General features: G+C 38.2%; 1 protein-coding gene across 2 annotated transcripts in view; it reads left to right on the top strand.

Annotated features, from left to right (window-relative positions):
* The window catches only part of LOC105918939 (plakophilin-4), a 68,662-nt gene extending 42,590 nt beyond the window's left edge, over positions 1 to 26,072 (top strand). For both annotated transcript variants that reach the window (XM_036127892.1, XM_036127891.1), the window contains exons 9-22: positions 1,375 to 1,576; positions 4,393 to 4,525; positions 5,795 to 6,008; positions 9,600 to 9,783; positions 12,368 to 12,485; positions 14,074 to 14,268; positions 16,490 to 16,663; positions 16,753 to 16,903; positions 18,026 to 18,218; positions 19,930 to 20,014; positions 20,132 to 20,249; positions 21,098 to 21,226; positions 21,306 to 21,379; positions 22,862 to 26,072. In XM_036127892.1, the coding sequence (XP_035983785.1) occupies positions 1,375 to 1,576; positions 4,393 to 4,525; positions 5,795 to 6,008; positions 9,600 to 9,783; positions 12,368 to 12,485; positions 14,074 to 14,268; positions 16,490 to 16,663; positions 16,753 to 16,903; positions 18,026 to 18,218; positions 19,930 to 20,014; positions 20,132 to 20,249; positions 21,098 to 21,226; positions 21,306 to 21,379; positions 22,862 to 23,116 (2,225 nt within the window). In that variant the 3' untranslated portion in view covers positions 23,117 to 26,072. The remainder of the gene's footprint in view (positions 1 to 1,374; positions 1,577 to 4,392; positions 4,526 to 5,794; positions 6,009 to 9,599; positions 9,784 to 12,367; positions 12,486 to 14,073; positions 14,269 to 16,489; positions 16,664 to 16,752; positions 16,904 to 18,025; positions 18,219 to 19,929; positions 20,015 to 20,131; positions 20,250 to 21,097; positions 21,227 to 21,305; positions 21,380 to 22,861) is intronic.
* The last annotated feature ends 203 nt before the right edge of the window (positions 26,073 to 26,275 follow it).

Here is a 26,275-nt window from a genome sequence, read left to right as displayed (position 1 = left end):
TAAGTTTAGGGCTTGATTTGGGATTAGGTTAAATTTAGGTCTTGATTTGGGATTAGGTTAAATTAAGGGCTTGATTTGGGATTAGGTTAAATTTAAGGTTTGATTTGGGATTAGGTTAAATTAAGGGCTTGATTTGGGATTAGGTTAAATTAAGGGCTTGATTTGGGATTAGGTTAAATTTAAGGTTTGATTTGGGATTAGGTTAAATTAAGGGCTTGATTTGGGATTTGGTTAAATTAAGGGCTTGATTTGGGATTAGGTAAAATTTAAGGTTTGATTTGGGATTAGGTTAAATTAAGGGCTTGATTTGGGATTTGGTTAAATTAAGGGCTTGATTTGGGGATTGGTTAAATTAAGGGCTTGATTTGGGATTAGGTAAAATTTAAGGTTTGATTTGGGATTAGGTTAAATTAAGGGCTTGATTTGGGATTTGGTTAAATTAAGGGCTTGATTTGGGGATTGGTTAAATTAAGGGCTTGATTTGGGATTTGGTTAAATTAAGGGCTTGATTTGGGATTAGGTTAAATTTAAGGTTTGATTTGGGATTAGGTTAAATTTAAGGTTTGATTCGGGATTAGGTTAAATTAAGGGCTTGATTTGGGATTTGGTTAAATTAAGGGCTTGATTTGGGATTTGGTTAAATTAAGGGCATGATTTGGGATTAGGTTAAATTTAAGATTTGATTTGGGATTAGGTTAAATTTAAGGTTTGATTTGGGATTAGGTTAAATTTAAGGTTTGGTTTGGGATTAGGTTAAATTAAGGGCTTGATTTGGGATTTGGTTAAATTAAGGGCTTGGTTTGGGATTTGGTTAAATTATGGGCTTTATTTGGGATTTGGTTAAATTAAGGGCTTGATTTGGGATTATGTTAAATTACGTTTAGGGCTTGATTTGGGATTAGATTAAATTAAGGGCTTGATTTCGAATTTGGTTAAATTATGGGCTTGACTTGGGATTAGGTTAAATTAAGGGCTTGATTTGGGATTAGGTTAAATTAAGGGCTTGATTTGTGAATATGTTAAATTAAGTTTAGGGCTTGATTTGGGATTAGATTAAATTAAGGGCATGATTTGGGATTAGGTTACATTAAGGGCTTGACTTGGGGTTTTGTTAAGGGCTTGTCATAACAAAGACATTTTAAACATTGTCAACTTTGCTTTAATAGTGTCATCATTTACCGAATGACAATTAATGACAACAGTCCTAAACATTCATAAAGAGTCATTTATGTTCATAACAGGTGTTATGTCATGTTTATGACAGTGTAATGTCAGTCTTATGTACACCCCTTCAAATAAAATGTTACCTTTTTTGTATGTGTGTGTGTTTTCTAACCCTGCTTCTTGATCCAAAACCTCTTTGCTTCACTTCAGGTATGGGGACCCTTCCCCGGACCACAAGCCATTGCGGCACGCTGCCGTACCAAAGAAACAGCTACGGGCTGAGCTCAGCTGCTGCGTACGTCGACTCCATCAGGGTGTCCACCGAGCCTGCGTACTCCCACCGGCACTCGGCGCTGGTGGACCGGGTCATCACTCGCACGCCATCAATCGAAAGCATCCACAAGGACCCCAGGTACCCAGTCACCTGATGTCTACCTGTTCCTCCTCTTTATGTTGGAGGGGATGGATGACTTGGTGAGGATGGATCTAAATCTGGACTTTGACTAGGCCGGTCCAAAACCTTCCTTCTATCTTAAGCCCTTCACAAACGGAGTTGCTGGTGTGCTTTTAATCGTCTTCCTGCTGCATAACTCAAGTGAGACAGAAGCTTCATGAGCTGACAACCAGATTTTGTTCTTCAGGATTTGCTGCTGGGGAGCAGAAATCATGGTTCCATCAGTTAGATCAGGAAGTCCAGGTCCTGAGAGCAGGAAAGCAGGCCTCCACGGTGTTAGATTAGTTTGACTCTAGTCCAGGGGTCTAACCTGCAGCTCTAGAGCCACAGTGGCCCTTTGGACTGGGCTGAAAGCCATAAAGAAAATGTGGTTTTAAGATATAGATATGATGCTCCCACTTAAAATAAGGCTCCCTTTATAGAGGCTTATAAATGTTTTGTAGATATGTCGTTACACTGCAAAAATGGAACTAAAAGTAGGTAAAATTTTCCTGAAATGAGTGTATTTTTAAGACTATTTGCCAATGAAATAAGAGTTTTGCACTTAAACTAAGAACATTTCATCTCCATCATCTTATTTGAAGTGTCGGATATCTAATTAACTTATCTTAGGGTCAAAAATACTCATCCGATTGACAAATAGTCTTATTTAGCTGCTCAAATCAAGAGAAAATATACAAATTTTAAGAAAACTTTACTAACTTTTAGCTCCCTTAAGGAACCTGTCTCATCCGCTGTTGTTTCCAGATCATGTCTGTTCCTTTAAAGCCTCAACACTTCGTAAATCTTGTTTATTTTGTCGTCATCCTACATGCTTTCTTATCTGATAGCAAGACCGTCTGCGCTTTAGAGACTTTTGGACAGGAGAAGGAAAGTTAATGAGTGAAACATTTTGGAGTTGATGGAAGAAACTGCACTGCAAACAGGGAACTAAAAGTAAGTAAAATTTTCTAGAAATAAGTCTATTTTTCATTGATTTGAGCAGGTAAATAAGACCATTTGCCAATGGGATTAGTAGTTCTACCCCTAAAATAAGATATTTAGATATTCTGCACTTGAAATAAGATGATGGAGATGCATTGTTCCTACTTTAAGTGCAAACATCTTATTCTATTAGCAAATAATCTTATTTACCTGCTCAAATCAATAAAAAATGCACTCATTTCAAGAATAATTTACCTAATTTCAGTTCCCTTTTTGCAGTGTAACTAATCTGTAAAGACTTTAAACACTTTATGTGATGGTGTACACTTTACAATACGGCTGTATAATACAGTGATAAAGTAGAATATTACATGGTGCAGAATTATGTTTACAAATGCTTATTGAGCTTATAAGGTTGTACTTTAGACTGAAATATTTAGTACAGCAACTGTAGAGGAAATATATAGAGGTTGAAATGTTTTATCCAAATATAGATTTGGCTCACTATTTGGCAAGAAACCGGTCAGTTTTGCCGCATTTTTTGCCATTTGTTAAAGCATAATAAACAGTTATTAACGATTTATAAATGTTTACAGATTAAATTATAATATGTATAAGCCTTTATAAAGAGAGCCTAATTGTAAAATGGTACCAATATGATAATAAATGCACACATTTTATGAAATATGTTTTTATATGAGGTATGTATTATGTATATTCAGTTAATTATTTGTCTTTCTTCTTCCTTGAATAATTAAATTTTTTAATCTTCACAATATAATCGCACCAAAAGGTTTTTAGGTCTATTTTTCTTGTTAGTAGGTTGCAAACTGTGCTCTTTTTATTTTTTACATAATTTTTCGTAAATACCATCATCCCATAGTAAAAAAAAATTCCCCATTCTCTTTTTTGCAAGGGTCTCATGTTTTTCTTCAATATAAAACCTAAACATAGAAATAAAATGGTGGTTCAATAAAAATGACAACAAATTTCATGTGGTAGATATATATCAAAAAATCAGAAGTTGCTCTATTCTAAAAGTCAGGTAACATTTTTGAGTCTAAACAAGATTTATCCATGTGACTGAGGGCAGAAATCGCCTTTTTGGAACGGTTCAAGACCTCTGAGATAAATTAGTTAGATAAGTTGTTGTGCCACTAAAACCCTGATAATATCACAGAAAAACAAGCCTTAGGTAACTTTGTCCCAATATAGTGAGATACACTGCAAAAACGGTTCTAAAAATAAGTAAAATGTTCTTAAAGTTAATGTATTTATCCTTGATTTGAGCAGGTAAATAAGATTATCTGGCAATGGAATGAGTATTTTGATTCCTAAAATAAGATAATTAGACATCCTGCACTTGGAATAAGATGATGGAGATGAATTGTTCCTATTTTAAGAGCAAAAATCTTATTCTATTGGCAAATCATCTTATTTACCTGCTCAAATCAAGGACAAATACACTAATTTTAAGAACATTTAACTTATTTTTAGTTCCGTTTTTGCAGTGTAATGGTGTTAAAACTGCTACAAAACAAGTTTAAAAATCTCTTAATTTGAACAAAATAGACAAATAAATTCTATCTAGAAGTTCCTAAAAAAAAACAAATATATGCATGACTTCAATAGACAACTTTTATAGTTCTAACAGAGGTTTGAGCAAAGTTTTAATGCTGATATTTAGATATTTAAGTCTGTAATATTTAGAGCATCTTATAGGAAGTTATGTTTAGTTTAAATGTGAGGTAAAAACAAAATCTAATGACATTAAATCAAGCTGCTAAAGCTGCAAACTGACTCTAGATGAAGCCAGAGTACCAGCAACCGTGCCATTTGCCTCTCCTCAGGGAGTTTGCGTGGCGCGACCCGGAGCTGCCGGAGGTCATCCACATGCTGCAGCATCACTTCCCCTCCGTCCAGGCCAACGCCGCCGCCTACCTGCAGCACCTGTGCTACGGAGACAACAGGGTCAAGGTGGAGGTAAGGAGGCGCGGCACCCCGGCCAGCCGTTTGGGTAAAAATAGGCCGACACGTCACAGACGAGCGTCACTCCTCGTGTGAGAAAAACCTGCTGCTGCGCCTCGACGCACCACGAGGTTTCTTGATTTGACTTGGCTCTGGTCACTCTCAGCTCATAGAGTTAACGTTTTACTTCTTTATGAAATGCAGCCAGACTGGAAAGGAACTTTACTTGACATCTGTGCCAAGATTTAACAGTGCTTTGTCACGCTGAAATGCTGCATGGCTACTCTTTGCTCTGCTGCCATTGCTGCAGAGCAAAGAGCTCTGTGGCAGTGGCATGAGAAGCATCACTGCACTGCAAAAATGGATCTAAAAATAAGTACAATTTTCTTAAAGTTAGTGTATTTGTTCTTGATTTGAGTAGGTAAATAAGATTATCTGCCAATGGAATGAGTATTTTAACCCCTAAAATAAGATAATTAGACATCCTGCACTTGAAATAAGACGATGGAGATGAGTTGTTCCTATTTTAAGTGCAAAAATGTTATTCCATTGACAAATCATCTTTTTTACCTGCTCAAATCAAGGACAAATACACTAACTTTAAGAACATTTTACTTATTTTTAGATCCATTTTTGCAGTGTGTGGCTTCGCATGCGGGAGGCATTTTAGTGCCGCCGCGAATGCTTGGAAAGGAGCTTTTAATTTTCCTTCAGACAAACGTCCGCTCACTTGGCCAGAATTAAATGTTTTCAGCCTCGGTTCGCGCATAGAAGAAGAAGAAGAAGAAGAAGAAGGGAAGCAGGCGGGGTTGCTGTTCTATTTCAAGACGGAGCAAGAGTTTTCTCTCCTTTTGCTTTCCGTGTGTTTTTAGAAGAGAAAATCAGCTCTACATAAAACAAACGACGAATAAACAGCCTGTGAATGACACACAATCCGCAAACCGAGCCGATTGCCAGTGTGAGGATGAACTGCACTGCAAAAACGGATCTAAAAACGATTAAAATGTTCTTAAAGTTAGTCTATTTGTCCTCGATTTGAGCCAGAAAATAAGATTATCTGCCAATGGAATGAGTATATTTGCCCCTAAAATAAGATAATTAGACATCCTGTACTTGAAATAAGATGATGGAAATGAATTGTTCTTATTTTGAGTGGAAAAATCTTATTCCATTGGCAAATAGTCTTATTTACCTGCTCAAATCAAGGACAAATACACTCATTTCAAGAAAATCTTACTTGTTTTTAGTTCTGTTTTTGCAGTGTGTCTGGTCTTTGATCCGTAGGTGTGCCACCTGGGAGGGATCCAGCACCTGGTGGACCTGCTGGATCATAAGGCGCCCGAGGTCCAGAAGAGCGCCTGCGGAGCTCTGAGGAACCTGGTGTACGGCAAAGCCACCGACAACAACAAGGTGGCGCTGAGGAACTGCGGCGGCGTTCCCGCTCTGCTGCGCCTCCTCAGGAAAACCACCGACAACGAAGTTCGCGAGCTGGTCACCGGTACGTCCGCTAGCTGCGCTTAAACCCATGTCGCCTAGATACTCGGATATCCACGTCATTTATATGTAGCGGTTCTACTGATAAAATATACTCGTAGCACACTCCGGTTGGCACATTTCATCTGACGCCTTGAAATTGTCCAGATTAATAGCTTTCCTAATGTTACAGTATGATACGGAAATGGAAATAAAGCCAAATTAGCTTTAAAAGCTAACAGTTGCTCTTTTCAAACTGTTCAAAGCGCAAAATAAGACGCTGTTTTGATAAAACAACATTTTGCACCCCTGATTTTTAACATTGCGTTAACTAGCCAAGTGATGACCGAATGGATGGATGGACTACAAAGATGGCGGCTGTGCGTTAAACGCAGCAGAACTACGTGCGGCTACCATGTTAGCATTAGCAGATAATTAGCGGAGACACAGTCTAACACATTTATAAGGACCGACCGGCTACTGGGGAAAGTTTTGTGTTTTTACTCTGTATCGATGAACCTTATGATTAGCATTTTAGCATTTTTAGCATTTTAGCATTTTTAGCATTCAGCGTTTTACGAACAGCTCCTCCTTCCTGGAGGTGCTGCCCGGTCTCCCATGGCTCGGCCCAACAGCCCGTTAAATGGACTTTCACTGCTTTTTACGATCACATCTAACTTAAATCTTAACGGCCATGACACTAAAGCTCAAGGAGAGTGTCGTCAACATTACAATGATGGAAAGAGAGGGGTGAGCACAATATGCATTAATCACAATCGGTAGCAACATTGCTAAGTCCCACATCGATATTGCAGATCACAAATCGTGATCATGTTTAAATACAATAAGGTGTGGTGCATGTTTTGGTACATTATCCTCTTTTGAATCATGTTTTAATACATTAAAACACATGCTTTGATGCAAAAGGGAATAGCGCGCCTGTTTTAATGCACAGCGCAACGTGTTTGCTCTCATTTTGAACCTGATAGAGTAGAAGATGATGCAATATGCAACATGTTTTAATATTATTAGTGAACTGTTATACATTTTTAATACAATGTGGCAGAACCAAATATAATTTACATTGATACAGTTTTTTTTAAAAACAGCAGCAATAAAACATATTCTGGAGGGGGAATTTATAAACGTCTTTCCACTTTTTACCTTATATGGAATTGTGGGCGGAGCCTGATCATGCCACTGTTACGAACCAATCAGAACGGACTTGGCCTCTTCAAGATCTCCTTTAGGATGTATTTCTCTGTTTGCTGTTTTTGGCACACACACAAAAAAAAAAACTATACTAGAAATTTAAAGGAGTAATTTAGTTAAATGTAACTGTCTATGAGAGGATTAGGAGACTAAAAAAGAAAAGGGTTAGCATTTCAAAATATTATTCTTTAGTACCTTGAACATATATAAATATTAAGTCTGCTGGAAAACTAATTAATGCACTACATTTCAGTGGTTTTTAAGCTCTAAAAATAGATATTTATTACATCAGACCTTTGATTTCACGTGATTTAAACATCCAAATGACCAAAACCTGTCTCCAAATGCTAACATGACGCGCTGAAGTCCCGCCGCGATGTGCGTGGGTGTTCTCCTGCTAGCGAGGTCTGTCGGCCAGCTGGCCGGCTCGCTGGCTGTGCCTCGCTCTGTGCCGCCGTCTGACTGGCTGGCTGGCTAGCAGGCGCTGCATTAATCCGTGTATCGGCTGTTCAGTGGGAGGTGAGAGTGGCAGAGGCTTAAACACTCGCCGCACACTGTTGACGGAGCGGATCTCGGCACAGTCGCCGGGACAGATGCTCAGATAATGTGCTTTGGAAACATGATGGCGCCGATGGCTCTGCCCGTGCTGCTGAGCACCAGCCGATCTGAAGCTGTTAGACTCTCAGAAACACAGAGGAGAGTCCTTATACATCGAGAGGCTTCAGAGAGCTGCTATTTTTAAGCTCTCATCTCATGATTTGGATGATTATAGAGCTGCTGTAAGGGCTGCAGCATGTGTCTGCTCCCAGCATCTTCTCCATGTGTGGTGCACGACACTCAGAAACGTACCTGTGTGTTTAACACACAACTTAGTCTTTCCTGTTTCAAGTTTTGCACAATTTTGTACCGGCTAAAAACTGTACTAACTGGATTTTTTGAATGTAGCTTACAGTCTAGACTTACAAGCTGCTTTTCAAGAATCATTTATCATTTATTGTCCCTCATTGTTCGTATATCTTCTCTCGACACTGAAAAACAGCCACACTGCTGAGATTGCATCTCTGCTTTATTTAAAAAACCCTACAAACCTGGCGGTAATGCATTATTGTCGCTGTCGCATTGCCAAAAAAAAAACAACGCATGACCAACCCCCCCTGAAACACTGGCACAAAGGGAAGCTAGACGGAAATAAAACATTGGTTGTTGATATCGGCCCATTTTTACTTATCAGACCGATATGATAAAAAATGATTAACATCGGCCGATACCGATGCATCCCTAGTTTAAACCAAGATGATGGGATGGGAACTTATCGTCAAGATGTCTCCATGTCTGGGGATAGTTTGAGGCTTTCAAACCTAAAATCACCGTCTCAGCTGTCTAGCATGGTGGCGGCAGTATCATGATGTTTTACTGATGCTGATGCATTGCAGAATATGGATTTTAAAAAAAGCCTCCACGTATTTAAACATCACCTTAAATTGACATTTATACTGTTGATACCCGGACCCAGCTGGTTGGGACGAATAAAGCAGAACATTAAGTGTTAAGGATGAACTTCCTTAAGCGACAGCCTCAACCAAATTAAAAAACTTACACACAAGTCAGCAAATCCCAAAACATCGATGTAGCAAAGTATTAAAGATCACTTCAAGAAAAGATTTGGTCCACCAGCACAGATGGCTGCTGCAGATGAAAACTTTTAATTTTGAATTAGGGCAAAATTATTTACAGACAGGTTGAGATCTTACAATTGGAAATGTTAGGTACAACACGAGGTATTCATCTTTTCATAACAACACTTTTTATTTTAATTATTTCTATTTAAATAAAATTAGTAAATAGGAAAAAAAGTAAATAGGACCACGTCTCCGAGGACTTTAACTCAAATGCAGACTTTTGTGCATTAAAATCTGTTTTGAATTAATATATTAAAATGAGCTAGATACAGCAAGTGTTTTCAAAAGAAACATTGACCCAAATCCTGTTCTTAGATTGCGAGACCAAAAAGAAACCAGTTTTTTTTTTTTTTTTGCCTGAATAATTAGCTAAACTGGGTGAGCATCTTTTAATAAAGCAAATGAGCAAAACCTGTTTTTAGCCTTGGATCTACAGTAATTTACACATGCCTTTCCTGCAGAGCATCAAAACAATTTTTTTATTTTTATTAAACTGATCATATTTTGTAGAGCTTGAGGAAAAAATCCCATAATTTATTGGTTATTTTTGAAAATCTTATTAATTTTTTGTGGCCCTCCAGTACTTTTTATTTGACAATTTTGGCCCGATAGCCGAAAAGTTTGGACACCGCTGCTCTGGTGTGACACCTACTGGTTGCACGATGCAATGTACTGCAGGTTGAAGCGGCTACCACTAAAATGATCTCTGCCTTCTGATTGGACAGGCGTCCTGTGGAACCTCTCCTCGTGCGACGCGGCGAAGATGACCATCATCCGCGACGCCCTGTCTACGCTGACCAACACGGTCGTCATCCCGCACTCTGGCTGGAGCACCGCCTCGCACCGCGACGAGCACAAGGTCAAGTTCCAGTCCTCCATGCTGCTGCGCAACACCACCGGCTGTCTGAGGTGAGCCACGAATCAAACGCACCCCACCACAGCGTCCAGCCACTATAGGTCCCTGTCACTACCTGATCCGTACCGGTAGCACGATCCGTACCATCAGCTCATTTGCGCAAGCGCAAACAGAATAACTTCCGGGTCGCCATAAAAATAATGTAATTACGGTACTGAAAATTTTTATTTCTATACTTAAATCATTAAAAAATGCTATACTATATCGTAAATAAAATATTGAAGACTAATCTGAAAGAAATTGATACGTTTTACATTCTCTCCATTGTATTGCTTGACGTCATCATCGGATATGCTCAGAAGTCCGGGAAGATATCATTGCGTAACGTTTATCTGTATTGTCTGAATGCATTCTGTTAGTTTTATTGCTTGTTCAAACAGGACTGGAAAAAAAATATTTAATCCTTAATTATACGATGAATTTCGTTATACAAATAATCTTGTTCTTAACATTTATTTTATTAGAAAGTTAAAATTATCGATAGAGAAATTAGCGCCCTCTGGTGTACACATCATAAACTAGAGAAGACCTCGTGATTATAGTAGCCGCATTGTTTTTTTTTTTTTTTTTTTTTTTACAAAAACGAACAGGGAATAAAACAGAGAACACACACAAAGCGAAGGCATACCTTATTAAAATACATTTATTAAGCACAAAATACATACATATGCAAATCAAATAAATGATAAAAAAAATAAAATAAAATTCAAAATCAAATACGTTTCTGTACTCCTATATGTGTTTATAGCTGGGGATTTATGTACTTTAAGAAATAGTTTATATATTTTTATTTCCCTAACCACAACTGGGAAACATTTTTGCTATTAAAAAAACAAAAAACAATGTATTTTTTATGTATTTCTGTTGTTTATTTTTTAGAATATGCAATATTGCCGCAAATACAAAGATATACAAAAAGAAACCCCTGCCTCGAAAAAATACAAAAGAATAAAAAAGTAAGAAAAAACGAAATATTTCCCACCGGAAGTTATTCTGGTCGCGCACGCGCAAATGAGCTGATGGTACGGATCGGGTAGTGACAGTCCCTCCTGCAGTCAGGATATTTACGTTTAGTCGTAACGTGTTTAGATGGCGCCTGTTGAAACTTTACTGGAGGCACAAATAATGCTTTTAAATATTTTTAACTTTTTTTGTATTTTCGTCACTTTACAGTGTATTCTGTGTGCGACTTGATTGAGTTTTTGCTCAAAAACAGACTGGGGGCGCACTCTTTAATTATCCTCGGCTAAAAGTTTTAGAGGTAGGGTTCTCGTCAAAATACTGCAGGGTTAATTTACTGCTGAGCAGGTAAAAAGAAAAAGCTCACCTTTAAAGTATTTAGCGTTTTTATATGGATTTAGATTCTTAGTCATCCAGGTCATGGTCATTCCAAAAAAAGTAAAAAAAAAAAAAACAACTGGACTTGTTTTCCGTAGTTTGAAGACGTGCCGTGTCTTTCCTTTCTACAAACTGCGGAAAACATATCCAGTTGTTTTGTTTTTTACTTTTTTTTTTGGAATTTCAATTATGTGATTTTGGGCAGTGGTGTGAAACGTTGGTCTTGAGACTGGAGGAGAATGGCCTAGTCAAAGCCCAGATTTAAATCCAGTTAAGAATCTGTTGCAGCAGTTGAATATTGATGTTCAGAGTCCCTGTTCATTACATCTGAGCTATTTTTCCAAGAAGAATTGGCAGAAATTTCTGATTTTTAGGATTTAGGATTTAATGTTTTAACATGCTACAGATATTTAGATGTTCAAAGCTGGTAGATTTACACCCTTAAAAATGTGCATATATTGTCTCGGGAGGCATAACACTAACTCACTCCTCACTTTTTCGATTTTTACTTTATATAAAGTTGTTAAACTGTGTATTATATGCCGTTCACTTCATCGTTACGCACCACTTTGTGTTGGTCCGGCACATTTCTCATTAAAATACATAGAGGATTGTAGATGTAATAAGATAAATATTAAATGCATTCTGATTTTGCCTCTTTAGGCTCCCGAGTTGCTTGTTTAATCATTAACTTGGTCAGTTTTATAAAACACACTGCCCAGCTGGATCTATTTGTCTTTTTAATGAGTCTGTAAAACCGTGCCTCGCAGCAATCGATCAAAAAAAAAAAAAAAAAGGTTTTATTCAGCTGTGAAGTGTTGATGAAGCTGCCTGTGTCTCATATCTAAAGGCTTAGCTTATATTAATTATCTACAGTCTCCACAAAATCAGCTCCTTCTGAGCGTGACGGCTGTTTATCCGAGGTAATGGCAGCTGGAGCGCCGTTTCTGCTGGAGTGGGTCTGGACCCCAGAGGAAAAGCCATCGCCATTAGCTGCAAGCTGCACGCTCTGGAGCTGGCAGCACTTCCCCTCACTCACACTGATGTGCAGCTATAGATTGATGGTATAGAAATGCATTGTGGGAGTTGGGAGCTGCTGTGCGGGCGTCCTCCTCCTGCTCCTATTGGAGAGGCGGCTCCGTCCTCTCCTGTATCCGGGCAGGTTTTGGGCCCCCCTGTGGGGGAACCCGCATACTGCAGCGAGGTCTGAACCGCACGTGTGTTTTGTGTGTGTGTCAGGAACCTGAGCTCGGCTGGAGAGGAGGCGAGGAGTCAGCTGCGCTGCTGCGAAGGCCTCGTCGACTCGCTGCTGCACATCCTGAAGGCCTGCGTCAACACCTCCGACTACGACAGCAAGGTGCTGCGGGGGCCCACACAGCTGCTGCCGCCGTCACAGTTTATTCCCTGCAGAGGGGCCCCCAGTGAGACCAACACAGCCCCAAACTGTCAGCCAGCGCAAAGTCGTGAAGAACTAGTTTGCACAGGCTGCGTTTATAAAATACAACAGCCTGAAGTCGTCATGGTGCTTAAAAATAGGCAAGATTACCTGAAAAGCTAACGTCAGTATCAGGGGCGGTCCTAGAAATATAGGGCATAGGGGGTAACATATAAAAAATGTTTGAGTGAGTCTATAATTTTATGTTAAAAGAAAATAATATTTATCAGAGGAAATGTTTTCTTTTCTTTTTTTTCAGGGGCAGTTCTAGATTTATTTTTTTTAATACGGGGCCTTTTTCAATTGGGGCCCTAGCATAAAATAGGACAAAATTATGACATATGTAAATGACTCATAAGAAATATGTATTTTTAAATTGATTAGTACATTTTATAATCTTTATCATCACTAATGCTTCAATGTAAAAAGAAAAGCAAATCTAAAAGACTTCTAAATAAAAATTATCCCTTTTTTAATGTAGTTTTTAATTCTTCTTCTTTTTGCCAGGGGCTGTCCTAGATCTTTTTTTATTACAGGGCCTTTTTCAATTGGGGCCCTAGCATAAATTATATATATGTGTAAATTGATTAGTAAATTTTATAATCTTTATCCTCACTAATGCTTCACTGTAAAAAGAAAAGAAAATGTAAAAGACTTCTAAATAAAAATGATGCCTTTTTTAAATTATAAGTTAAGTTATGCTTAAAACTTTATCTTCTTTGTTTGCCAGGGGATGTCCTAGATCTTTTTTTTTATTAAGGGGCCCCTTTTCAATTGGGGCCCTAGCATAAAATAGGAAAAATTTATGCAAATGACTCATAAGAAATATATTTCTTAACTTATTTAGTGAATGTTATAATCTTTATATTATCAATTATGCTCCAATGTAAAAAGAAAAGCAAATGTAAAAGACTTCTGTATAAAAATTATGATTTTTTTTAAATTATAATTTAAGTTATGCTTAGAACTTCTTGTTTTTGCCAGGGGCTGTCGTATATATATATTTTTTTAAATTGAGGCCCCAGCAAGTTTGGAAAAATGGGAGATAGATGTTTATGACATGTATTAAATATAACTATGCTGACAATTTCTTGTTATTTTTGTTTGAAATTGGGAAAAGGGGGAAGCATGCAATCGACCTAAGAAAAAGTAAAGGTTTGATTTTCTTAATTTTATCATAACTAAATTATTTATCAAAAATATTTCAGCTGAAATTTTAAGGGGAAAAATAAACACATATGGTTGTTTTGTTTTATTTGTTTAACAATTTCAAATAATGACATTTATTTATGTCATCATATATCTTGTTTTTATGAGCTTAGAATTCCTTATTTTTAATTTTACAATGAAAATTGCCACCAACATGGACAACAAGACCCTTCCTTTGGCGCCACCTTCAGGCTCAAATTATAATTTGAGAAGATGAAAACAAAATGAACAAATGAATCGATTGTTTTCTATTTTCATGGTAGCGTACTTGCTGCTAATTTTAACAACGTTACCCCCTCAGATTGTGGAGAACAGCGTCTGCACCCTGAGGAACCTCTCGTACCGCCTGGAGGTGGAGATGCCCTCCTCCTGTCTCCTGGTCAGCCAGGAGCTGGACACCCTGCTGGGTTTCTCCTCGCCGGTGAAGGATCTGGACTACCTGTGCTGGGGGAAGAGAAGGAGAGGCAGGAAGAGGAGCGGCTGGCCCGAAGGCAAGGTACGAAGGCAGAGGGAGGAGGCACCATCAAAGCTGCTAGTTTAGCAAAAAAAGTCATTTTCTCATCTGATTTCAGAGATTTATCGTTGAAAGAGTTTCATTTTAGACCGACTGCACTGTCAAAATTGAAGCAGATTGTTTCCAGATGTAAATAAAAAAAGTGGAAGCCGTCATGTTTAGGCAACATTTTCAATTTTCTAATGTTTGGTTTCTTACAGAACCTCTTAAAGTCTTATTTTAATTATTAACTAAAGAAATAAATCAGTTTAATCACATAGAAAGCCCTTTAAATACAGACAGCCTGAGATTTCTTAGCTGATTTTCAGAAAAAGCACCAAAAACCACAGCAGAAAAATCCAGATAAATGTGAAGAATTTGTTATTGCTCATTGCATAAATTACAACAGAAACAACATTAGAAGGTATGTCACATAAAATACGTCCAGAAATGTGGCACAAAATTACAAGAAAACCCACAAAAATAACCATATATTTCCAACAATAGTCAATAGAAAATGCACAATTTGTAAAATAATTTCATATTTTTATGTTTTATATGTCCTTTTAACTAATGAAGTGAATGCTACTGTTATGTTTTGCAATTGTTATAATTTCTCTCTTATTTGATGATTATGTTATAATTAATGTGAACGACATTGAGTAAAGCACTTTGAGCCACATTTGGATTATAACGCTATAAAAATAAAGAACCATGAAAATAAATAAATCTATCAATTTTATCACATAAAATTAATAAACTGAAGAAAATCAAAAATTACAATAAATTAAGGAAATTAACCACAGAGATGAAATTACATGAACATAAACAACTTCAGGGGGAAGAACATTGTTAAAATTAACTCAGACGAAACCATTATTGCATCAAAACATCAACGTCTTGGGACGATGAAACATTAATAATAACAATGAACCTCAATTTAATTTATAACACACCAAATACTTACAATCTAAAAAACAACAGTCAATAAAACAATCTATACAATAAAAACAGCAAACATGTTTAAAAAGAGATAATTCAAAATATGTAGTAAAAAGAAAAAAAGAAAGAAATTAAAACAACAAATTATGCCCAAAGTGATATCTTGAGTTGAAAAGATGTTTAATATTTACTATGACAACAACACGAGGTTAAGATCTCGCCTTAAAATAATGAGATAAACAACTTGTCAACCTAAAAGACTTTCTTTTCAAAACATTGATGGTTATGAAATGGTTGTTAATGATTAGAAGACGAACATTTATAATAATTTTTAGCAGTTTATTTCTTTACGCTAACACAGGGTCCCCTCCACTCTCCACTGTAATCTCAGCCACGAAGGAAACAAACCTGCTGTGGGCATTAAGTCTTGTAGAGGTGTAAACACGTCACACTTGAAATATTATATCCTGCCATGACTACAAATGACTAAAGTTGAACAAAACACTGATAAAATGTCAAATTAGGCTTCATAGAGATGCACAAAAGTGACAATATGATGAAAAGGGATGCAGCTATGACACAAAATCACTGAGCTATATTATACACTGGAGTGCTAATCACCGTCTGTTTGAACGAGTCGCTTTGAAGCCACCAGCCGCCATATTGGTACTCCCTATTTCCCCCCAGTAACTAGGGAATATGTGCGCTACAGCATCGAATAACGAGGATTTTCTCATGTTCAGGGCGGGCTTAAAACTTTTAAAATCTGAAATGCCATATACTTTTATGTTATGTTCTAAAACATAACGTAATGAGAAAGTCATGTGCTGAAATATTTAGCATTTTATTCATTTAAATATATGTATTTAACATTTTTAAATATATAAATAACAATATACAAAAACATATATTTACATATGTGTATACATATATATACATATATACATAAACACATACTTATATAGACATATATATATATTTAATATGAATAACATGTAAAATATTTCAGCACCTAATTTCCTAGTCGTTGATAGTGTTAGTACATCCACTGACTGTAGAATTACCTGTGAAACGTTTTCATGAAGCCAGAAAACTGCTTGTTGTTGCAACCAAATCCTGTGAGATTCTGTGAGAGTAGGGAGGAGCAAGATGGCGGCCAGTGGCTTCAGGTTTTCGGCAAAATCAGCACTCCAGTGTATTATATAGCTCAGTGCACAAACTGCATGCAGCTCCAGACGTTCTGCCACAGATTGATGTTCTGTCTGTCCTGGGTGTGACGCAGTGGGACGGCGTCGGGCCCATCCCCGGTTTCTCCCAGTCTCTGAGGGGAGCGGAGCTGCTGTGGCACCCCATGGTGGTGAAGCCGTACCTCAACCTGCTGGCTGAGAGCTCCAACCCGGCAACGCTGGAGGGCGCCGCCGGCTCCCTGCAGAACCTCTCCGCCGGAAACTGCAAGGTAGCGCGTCTCCGTTCGTCAGGAACTCCAGACGCCCAAGACACTAAACCAGGTGAAAATCTGTGCTTTCTTTTTTTGCGTGTCTGCAGTTTTCCGCCTACATCCGAGCAGCTGTGCGTAAAGAGAAAGGTTTGCCCATCCTGGTGGAGCTGCTGAGGATGGACAACGACCGGGTGGTGTGCTCCGTCGCCACCGCACTCAGAAACATGGCTCTGGACGGCCGCAACAAGGAGCTGATAGGTACGCTCACGCTCAAAAGACTGTTCCCAGTTCAAACTTTGACTTAGACAACTTTATTTGTCATTTTGTATGCACAGAGTGCGTACAGAACGAAATTTCGTTTGCATACAGCTTGAAAAATCACAGTAAATTGCAGTAAATTTCAGGATAAAGGTGCAGCAATGATTTATGTAAACAATTGAAATGTAAACAATGTAAACCAGGGGTGTCAAACATACGGCCCGCGGGCCGGATCCGGCCCGCCGAACAATTTAGTCCGGCCCTGTGGCTAAATGCATTATCATTAAAAAATATATATTTTTTTTTTTTTCCAGTGTCCTGTCTGCCAATGTGGCAATAAGATGCCACAAAGAGCTCATCAGATTTGACTTTCACAAGTGGACAAGATAAAAGGAAGAGAACGATAAAACAATTATTGAAAAAAACATGTACTTCGTTTAATTGAAAATATGCAGTTCCTATATTGTCCACGAGGGGCGCTGTGTTTTAATCAGCAGATTAAGCTTCAGGTGTGGAAAAATTTAAATCATTTCTTAATTTTTATCTGTTTGATGTATTTTGTTATGCAGGACAGTGTTTTTAAGTTCCAAAAATGTGAATAAATGTTTTTCAACATTGTATAATCACTGTAATCAGTTCTTATGCATGATGCACTTAAGTAAATGTTTAACTGAGTAAAAGTAAAAACGCTGCGGTTATTCATGATATATTGTGTAAAAGTGAAATTAACTTAATATAAAAATCAACAACAAGTCCACTTTTATTAGTTCTATTTAATCTTGCAATGAGTTTACTCGTGTGAACCTCTTGGGATCAGATTAAGCTGAATGCGGCCCCTAAACCAAAATGAGTTTGACACCCCTGATGTAAACAGTTCAGCTGACAATCTGGAAAAACCTGCTCTTTGCACACATTTCTTCCTTCCAGTTAAAGTCCAAAGGTTTGATCTTGTTTCCAAGCATGAATCAGACAGGAAGCAGCTGTTGGTCATGCAGAAACCCTGAAATTACTTTGTAATGTTTTAACATGCCACAGAGCTGAATGTGCTGCTGCAGCAGAAGAAAAGCTATTCCAGTGCGATTTAAAAACTTTCTAATTTGTCTCTGAACGATGCCCCTGCAGGAAAGTACGCCATGCGGGACCTGGTGAACCGGCTGCCGGGCAGCACTCCCTCCGTGCTGTCCGACGACACGGTGGCATCGGTCTGCTGCACGCTGCATGAGGTCACCAGCCGCAACATGGAGAACGCCAAGGCTCTGGCCGACAGCGGAGGGATCGAGAAGCTGGTGGACATCAGCAAAGGACGAGGGAAAGGGTGAAGACGCAGCCTGGTTCATTTATATTTTTACTTGAAAATCACTTATGGACAGAAGCTGCTACGATCAGTCACATGGTGATTCACACATGCCTGACATGGGGTGTAAGCAGAGTGGCACGCTCAATGCTCATATAATCCAATGCAACAGGTCCAGTGCTTGGTCAGCTATAGCAAGTCCTAAACTCATATATACAGGACCCTGTATAGCCCAACCTGCTAACCCCAATACCCATTTACTCTAATTTAGCAAGTTCCATGCTCATAAAATCATCTAAGACAATCCTCATGGTCATGTGATCATGTACAGGAAGCTCAATGCTCATATAATCCAATGCAGCAAATCCAGTGGTGAGACAACTACGGCAAGTCCTAAACTCATATAGTCCAACCTGCTAACCCCAATACCCGTTTACTTTAATATAGCAAGTCCCATGCTCATAAAATCATCTATGACATCATCAAAATCATCTATTACTTATGGTCATGTGATCATGTACAGGAAGCTCAATGCTCATATAATCCAATGCAGCAAATCCAGTGCTGAGGCAACTAAGGCAAGTCCTAAACTCATATAGTCCAACCTGCTAACCCCAATACCCATTTACTCCTATATGGCAAGTCCCATGTTCATAAAATCATCTATGACAATCCTCATGGTCATGTGATCATGTACAGGAAGCTCAATGCTCATATAATCCAATGCCACAAATCCACCGCTTGGTCAATGTGGCAAGTCATAAACTCATATAGCAAGGTTCCCGGCAGCGCATTTCAGTGTAATGGACCGTCACGCTGAAATGCTGATTAAAAAAGTCCTGGTGAGGACCCTGTATAGTCCAGTCTGCTAACTCCAATACCCATTTACCCCTATATGGCAAGTCCCATGCTCATAAAATCATCTATGACAATTCTCATGGTCATGTGATCAGAATCAGAATCAAGTTTATTGCCAAGTAGGTTTGCACTTACAAGGAATTTGACTTGATGTTGATGGTGCAGACAAAATTTATATATATACATAATCTAGAGCTATATACACAGTAGCCTGTGAGTTAATGTAACGTAGCATCTCCAGACATTGGAGATGCTACGTTGGGGTAGCTTGTAGGTCCTGAACGGGGGAGGGAGACAGGTAGTGTCAAGTGTCACAGACAACTGACACAACTGATTTAATAAGCCATTCGCAGTTTCACTGTACCGGCCGTGTGTACTTAGACTTGCATGGCTTAATCTTTGAGACAAGCACATTGGCTTTGTTGATAAAGCTGGTAGCGGATAGGCTCATGTACAGGAAGCTCAATAATCATATATACCACTACGGCAAGTCCTAAAGTCATATAGTCCAGTCTGCTAAATCCACTGCTCATATACACCAGTATAGCAAGCCCCATGGTCACACTGTCAAGTACGGCAAGCTTATATAGTGCAATATAGCAAATCCTGGCTCCTTTGATCCCTCCAGTATTCCAGACCCAATGGTTACAAATCCTGTATGGCAAACCCTTTGTTTGTGTAATTCAGGCTGTAAAGCCCTTTACTTATACAGTATAATCCAATAAATTAACCCTATGTTCGTATTGCCAAAAGTATGTTATTATGCTAATCTTTGCCTGGCGTTAACTCTTGGTTTTTTCCACTTATGGGGGTACACTGAAAGTAAAATAAGGTGTTTAATTTAACTGGGAATGCTCTATGTCCTGTGTTACAGGTACTCAATGAAAGTAGTTAAGGCTGCCGCTCAGGTGTTGAATACTCTGTGGCAGTACAGAGAGCTGAGGAGTCTCTATAAACAGGTGGGTGGAAACTCTCCCAAAGGTTGTCCTTTATATTCTAACAAGAAATCCAGTTCTGAACTTGATCGTCATAGTGAATTTTAAATTGTTTACATTTAATGTGTCATACACAAACAGGATGGTTGGAACTACACTCACTTTGTCACGCCAGTGTCCACCTTGGAGCGAGACCGCTACCGATCCCAACCAACCCTACCCACCAGCCCTCTGCAGATGTCCCCTGTCATTCAGTCCGGTATGACCTCTGTTAAGAGCTGCACAACAAATCTGAAACATCGTCACACTGTCATTGCCTACACTATTTTAACCACAAAGCACTGCTTGGACAAGATATTTGGAAGAATATTATATTACAAGTGTCGTGCATTCACGCTTTGCATATCAATAATATACTTGGTAGGGTCTAAGTTCCCTTAATGCCCAAACATGATGTAAGTTTTTAGTGATTGAGATAATAAAGGTCACAGATTGGTGGGGACTACGCAATGCGATTGTAAAGGAGAAGAAAGAAAAGAGTCAGAAATATTAGGTTTATTTTTAATATATATCACAATTTTCAGGAATAGAGTCACAGTCACATACTTTGCTGTTAATATATCAGTCGTATTCATTAAGAACTGCATGCATCAATGCATCAACAACACAGAATCTAAAGAATCAAAGAATAAAAAAGTGATCAAAACAATGTTTTTGTTCTTTTGTGGTTACTGTTCATTTTTACAAAGAGCTTGTGAAGATTCTCAGTCATCGAGGTCATGGTCATTCCAAAAAAAAGTTAAAAAAAACAAAGCAACTGGACTTGTTTTTCGTAGTTGAAGACGTTTCGCTTCCTCACCGGGAAGCTTTCTCAATTCAAAAAGTCTGGAGTAATGTAGAGTACCAAGCTTTATACTACTGCCTAACAAAGGCCTTGTAATGGCTTAGATAACATGCAAATTTAACAGAAACAGGACCACCCCTTAGTAATAGGCGGTCGTTAAAGCCATTAAAGACCGCCCATTAGCGTTTTTTACAAAGAGCTATTTCTACATTTCTGACCCTAATTTTAAGGTAATCATTTCTTTGTTTTATGCTCACCACCAGGTGGCAGTGCAACGTCCTCGCCCGCCATGCTTGGGATAAGAAGACACAGCTCAAACTACCAGAGGGCACAGTCATCTATGCAACTCGACACATATTACGGAGACAGTTTACACAAACGGCAGTACACAGGTTTGTATTGTGGTGTTCCTCAAGGCTCTGTGCTCGAGCCCCTCATGTTTTAACGGTAATCTGAAATGTCTGTCGGCAGGGTCAGACAAGAAAACTCCCTATTTCATTGGGACATACTCCTCCCAGTCAGGAGAGGATATAAGAAGGTCACAGGTAACCTTTTCAATTATTCCTGTGTTTATCATCCAGACAGTGGGCTGGTCATGTTATGGAGACGTTACAGGCCCAGATCCACTGGCTCGTGATGGCCGCGCACGGCTCCACTCACTTTAGAGTGTTTCAGGGGGGAAGAGAAATGAGAAGTCTAGTAAAATTGAAGAGCGACATGTTAAGGACCACTGTGAACAGAGTGGGTCAAACCGAAGTATAATTCTATGATTTTCAAACCATGAACCACGCCCGAAGGGGGAAAAAAGAAAGAGGACAAAGTGTTTCCCCCTAGAAATTCTGTCTGGGGGGCTTTTTTCCACTTAGCTGTCCATTAATATCACAGAATACAGCTTTATATGAGCAACAGTCTTCTGTCTCTCTTAACCTTTCTCTTGTTTATCCATCTTTCTCTCTCTGTTTTTGTTTCTGTCTCTGTCATTTATCTTTATACAAAGGCTACCTGCCTTTCTTCCTTCCTACCTCCCGACTAAACGAAAATCTCTTTAAATCTAGATCTGCCTGAGTTTAGAATATTTTTTAATGTAACTTTATTCAATTTTTATTTCATTACATTTAGGATCTGCTTCTGAAACGAACAAAAATGCGTTTTCCAAGAATAAAGCAGCGAATCTGTTTTCAGTGATGGACTGAAGGAAGGTGGATTTTTGTTTCCAACATACAGACTTTTGGTTATTTGCGACAATCAAAGCAAATTGTGTTTTTGTAGGACCCCTGAAAATGACCATAGAGCCATTAATGCATTTATCGTTAATGCTTATAATAATCCAGTTTAAATATGTGATCATCATCGTCATTTTTGCACTGCAAAAAGGGAACTGAAAGTAAGTAACATTTTCTAGAAATTAGTGTATTTTTCATTGATTTGAGCAGGTAGATAAGACCATTTACCAATGGGATTAGTAGTTCTACCCCTAAAATAAGATATTTAGATATTCTGCACTTGAAATAAGATGATGGAGATGCATTGTTCCTACTTTAAGTGCAAACGTCTTATTCCATTGGCAAATAATCTTATTTACCTGCTCAAATCAAGGAAAAAAAGCACTCATTTCAAGAATAATTTACCTAATTTTAGTTCCCTTTTTGCAGTGTGTATCAGGCAAACGTTTCTCAGTATGTTGAAATAATCAGGGCACCAGGTGAAATAAACAAATATCCTTTTTCAGTCGTAACACAACAGAAAACGGGCGGTTCAGTGGAACTAGTCTTTGCTGAAGAAAACCTTCTCCTAGTCCTAAAACAAATTATTTAAATACTCAAACTATCAAAGGGAAAATGTCTAAGGCTGCAAATAGAAATCCCTTTTTATTTCAGTTTAGTCTCAAAGCGAGCCACTCACTGCCCCTTCAAAGATCTCCACATTAAACTTTTCTCCACCTGTTTGCATGGCGTTATAATGTCCTTTAAGTCTGGAGTTGGAAGAAGCGCTTGACATTTTTCCCGCGGGTTTCCTTCCTCCCGCAGCAGCCGGAGCCGTTCTACGACGAACCCGACAGGAAGAACTACAACAGCTACAGAATGTACCTGTCGTCGCCTCAAGGCTACGGCGAGGAGCGCTACGAGGACGACGCGGTCCACCTGCCGTCCTCGCCCGACGGCTACGCCACCCAGTCGCTCCGGTTCAAAGCCAACACCAACTACGTGGACTTCTACTCCACCACGCGGAGGCCTTCGAACAGGGCGAACAAGTTCACCGGATCCCCCGACTCCTGGGTGTAGGCCCGGAGGAACTCACGCCGTGTGCGTCCTGCTTTACCGTGCGTCTCTGTGGGTCTTTGTGTGCGTGGGGAGTGCGCCGTGCTGCTCGTGTGGGTGAAAAGTCTCGGATGCATGTGAGTCTGTGTTGAAAATGGGTTTGAAGGACCAGGGTTGAATCGCTCACGGGCCGCTTTTGGTTAAATCAGACAGTAAGTAGAAAAATTCAAATTACAGCCGTTTTTCAAACCCGTGGAGGTGAGTTTAGTTCGCTTGTTTCAAGCTGATTAGACTCTTAAAAAAGGATTTAATACTTAAAGCTAACATCTTATTCCTCACACATTTTAAGCTAACAGTGCTGGGAAAAAATTGATCTGTCCCCTTAAGGATTTATTCTGTTTCTCTTTTTCCTTTTCATTGCTCTTAAATGCTTTTTTTTTCATCTAATAAGCTTTGATATTGGAGACAAATAACCTGGATAAATACCAAAAATGAGTAATGATTTTTGTTTATGAAGACAAAAAAAGGCCACCCGGAGCTACCTGGTTGTATGCTCTAAACCTAATACCTTGTTGTGTTGTCTTTTGCATCGCTGTGTAGGGAATTTGGAGCATGAAAGGCCTGTTGAAGGTCATGCTACAGGGTCTTTACTTTGACTAGGCCACTCCAAAACCTTCATTTTGTTTTTCTTTTTGAGCCATTCAGTGGTAAACTTGCTGCTGTGCGTTGGATCATCGCATTTTTCAATTGAATTTCTAATGACAATCTTTTTAAGTAATGTTGTGTTGGTTTTAAAACAAACCATTTTATTTTTCGAACACTATTTCATGCCAATGGAGCTTAAAGGTGCATTGCGCAAGTTCCAGGATTTTTGCTGACATCTGCCCCCTCTGGCGACATGTTGAAATGACACCAGTGAAAGAAAGCTAACCGTTAGGATTTCACCGTTTTTTGTTTTGTTTTTATTTTTATTTTTTTAGAGGCATAATGACGTAATGTCATCTGAGGTAAGAAAGTTAGAAATATTGTTTTGTTATGTAGTTTTATATAAAAATAATATTTTATTTTGAGTGGTAATGTTTCATATTGAGTCAATAGTATATTTTTTAGGGGGAGGGCATATATGGGAAAGAAAAGAAATAATATTTAACTTCAAAACTTGCGCAATTTGCTCAATGCACCTTTTATTTCAATCACAATATTCCGACTGGCGTGTTTACATGGCGCATTTTTATCCCGATTAGCCCTTTAATTACGATTACTTTTGTCCATGTAAACATAGCTACTGATGCTCTCTTGGAGTAATTTAGGTAGGCTTGCCTACCGTTTCATGTTTGCTCCATTTTCTGGATAAATGTTCTCACTGTGGTTCTCTGGAACCCAAAAAGCCTTAAAAATGGCTTTCAGACTGATATATGCCAATGACTTTTATTGATTTCTCTTTTTTAAATCACAGTATGCGTTACTTTTTCAGATCTTTTAACCTTCTTTGTGTGGTCAAAGAGGTTCGGCTTAAGTAACTTGTTCTGCAGGTCTCGCATTAATCAGACCTGGAATGAAGAAACGAAGCAATTAATGTGATTAATCACAGTTAATTCAAGATTAGAGGAGTTATATATTCACAAAGACACAGGTTTGTCTCTTTATAAATAAAATCATCATGTAGAAAAAGCTTTTTTTAATGGCAGTTTTCGAGTCAGTGGCCGAGGACACTTTTACTTTCCAGCTTCCTGTACCAGCTAGCTGTACTGCAATTCTAACCCTCCCTTATAAACAGGAACTAAAGAAATTTAGGTTTGATTTGCTGTGCTTTGCATGATGCTGAGCTTTATTAAAATCAGCAATAATATTAAATAATTACCAACTAATCTATCCAGCAATTTTTGAGATTTAGAAAAGGAAAAAGTTGAAAATAATAGGAAGTGTACTTTACAAAAAACACAATGTCACCAAACATGAGTAAGGTAAACCCAACATGCCAGAAATAGAAAAATTAAAATGGTTAAACAACAGATTCTTTAGCTTCATGTTTTACAAATACTCCTTTATATTTGTAGTTTTTAAGCTTTTTTATACATATTTTATTTATTTCAGTCTAAATGTGGCCTTCAATATTCTCTAAGTGGCAGGTTTGGGGGAAAATTGATGAAATCTCTGGTAAGTTTTTACTGTGTGGCTTTTTTTATTATTTTGTTCTAAGTTGCAGTCATTTTTATTATCTTATTTGTCTTATAATTTAAAAAAATGAGCTTTGTCAGGAGGAGCATTTGGTGGGAAAATAAGAAAAAAAGACTAAAAAAGCCCTGACGTCACTGTTTACTGGAGTGTTTGTTCATGTTCTGACTCATTTTCCTCTGCAGTAAAAATGTGAAGTGTGTTGGCTTTATAACATAGATATTGTCTGCCACTGTTATCATGGACACAAGGGAGAAGGAGCTTATTGCAGCCGGGAATCCTGGGAAAAGCAGGGATTTGGCCAAACGAGGATAAAATATGCCTGAAAAAAAAAAAAAAAAGAAAAGAATTGGGTATGGAGACCCCAGTCGTCACTCTCGGGAACCTTTGGAGACTCAGAACTGGAGTTACGACTTTATCTCATCACTTCATGTTGGCCACAAGTGCAGTAACTATATCATAAAGTATGTGAAATATGTGCAAAAAATATGTGAAAATCTATTTGTACAGATACACTGGAATAACTGTCCTGTTACATTGCTGTATTCAGTATGTAGAAATTTATATGTGATTGTGTGACCAAGATTTTCTATTATTTATTGATTCTTTTTTTATTAATTTACTTGTGATCTGACCAAAATACACCATCTGTCTGTTCTGTCCAGAAATGATGATGATGATGATGATGATGATGATGATGATGATGATGATGATGATGATGATGATGATGATGATAATGTGCAATGTTACAGAGGGAAAGTATATGTATAGGAATTAAAGATTATATCATAACAATCTACCTGAAGTTTTAGTCTTTTCCAGTAATTATTTCAAATCTTAAATGTGGTTCATATTTTGTTCTTTTACTTATTTAAACGCCTATTTGTAGTCCACAGAACAACATACTAATCCACCAGAAGTTGTTGGATAACCTAAGCATGAAAGAGAGCAGGTTCAAGAGAGCAAAATGTTTAATTTATGTTATCTTTGTTACTATGAGTCTTAAAG

The sequence above is a fragment of the Fundulus heteroclitus genome, chromosome 24 (assembly GCF_011125445.2).
Source record: "Fundulus heteroclitus isolate FHET01 chromosome 24, MU-UCD_Fhet_4.1, whole genome shotgun sequence".
Lineage (NCBI taxonomy): Eukaryota > Metazoa > Chordata > Actinopteri > Cyprinodontiformes > Fundulidae > Fundulus > Fundulus heteroclitus.
The sequence above is the reverse complement of the archived record's forward strand: the minus strand, read 5'-3'. Positions and strand labels throughout refer to the sequence as shown.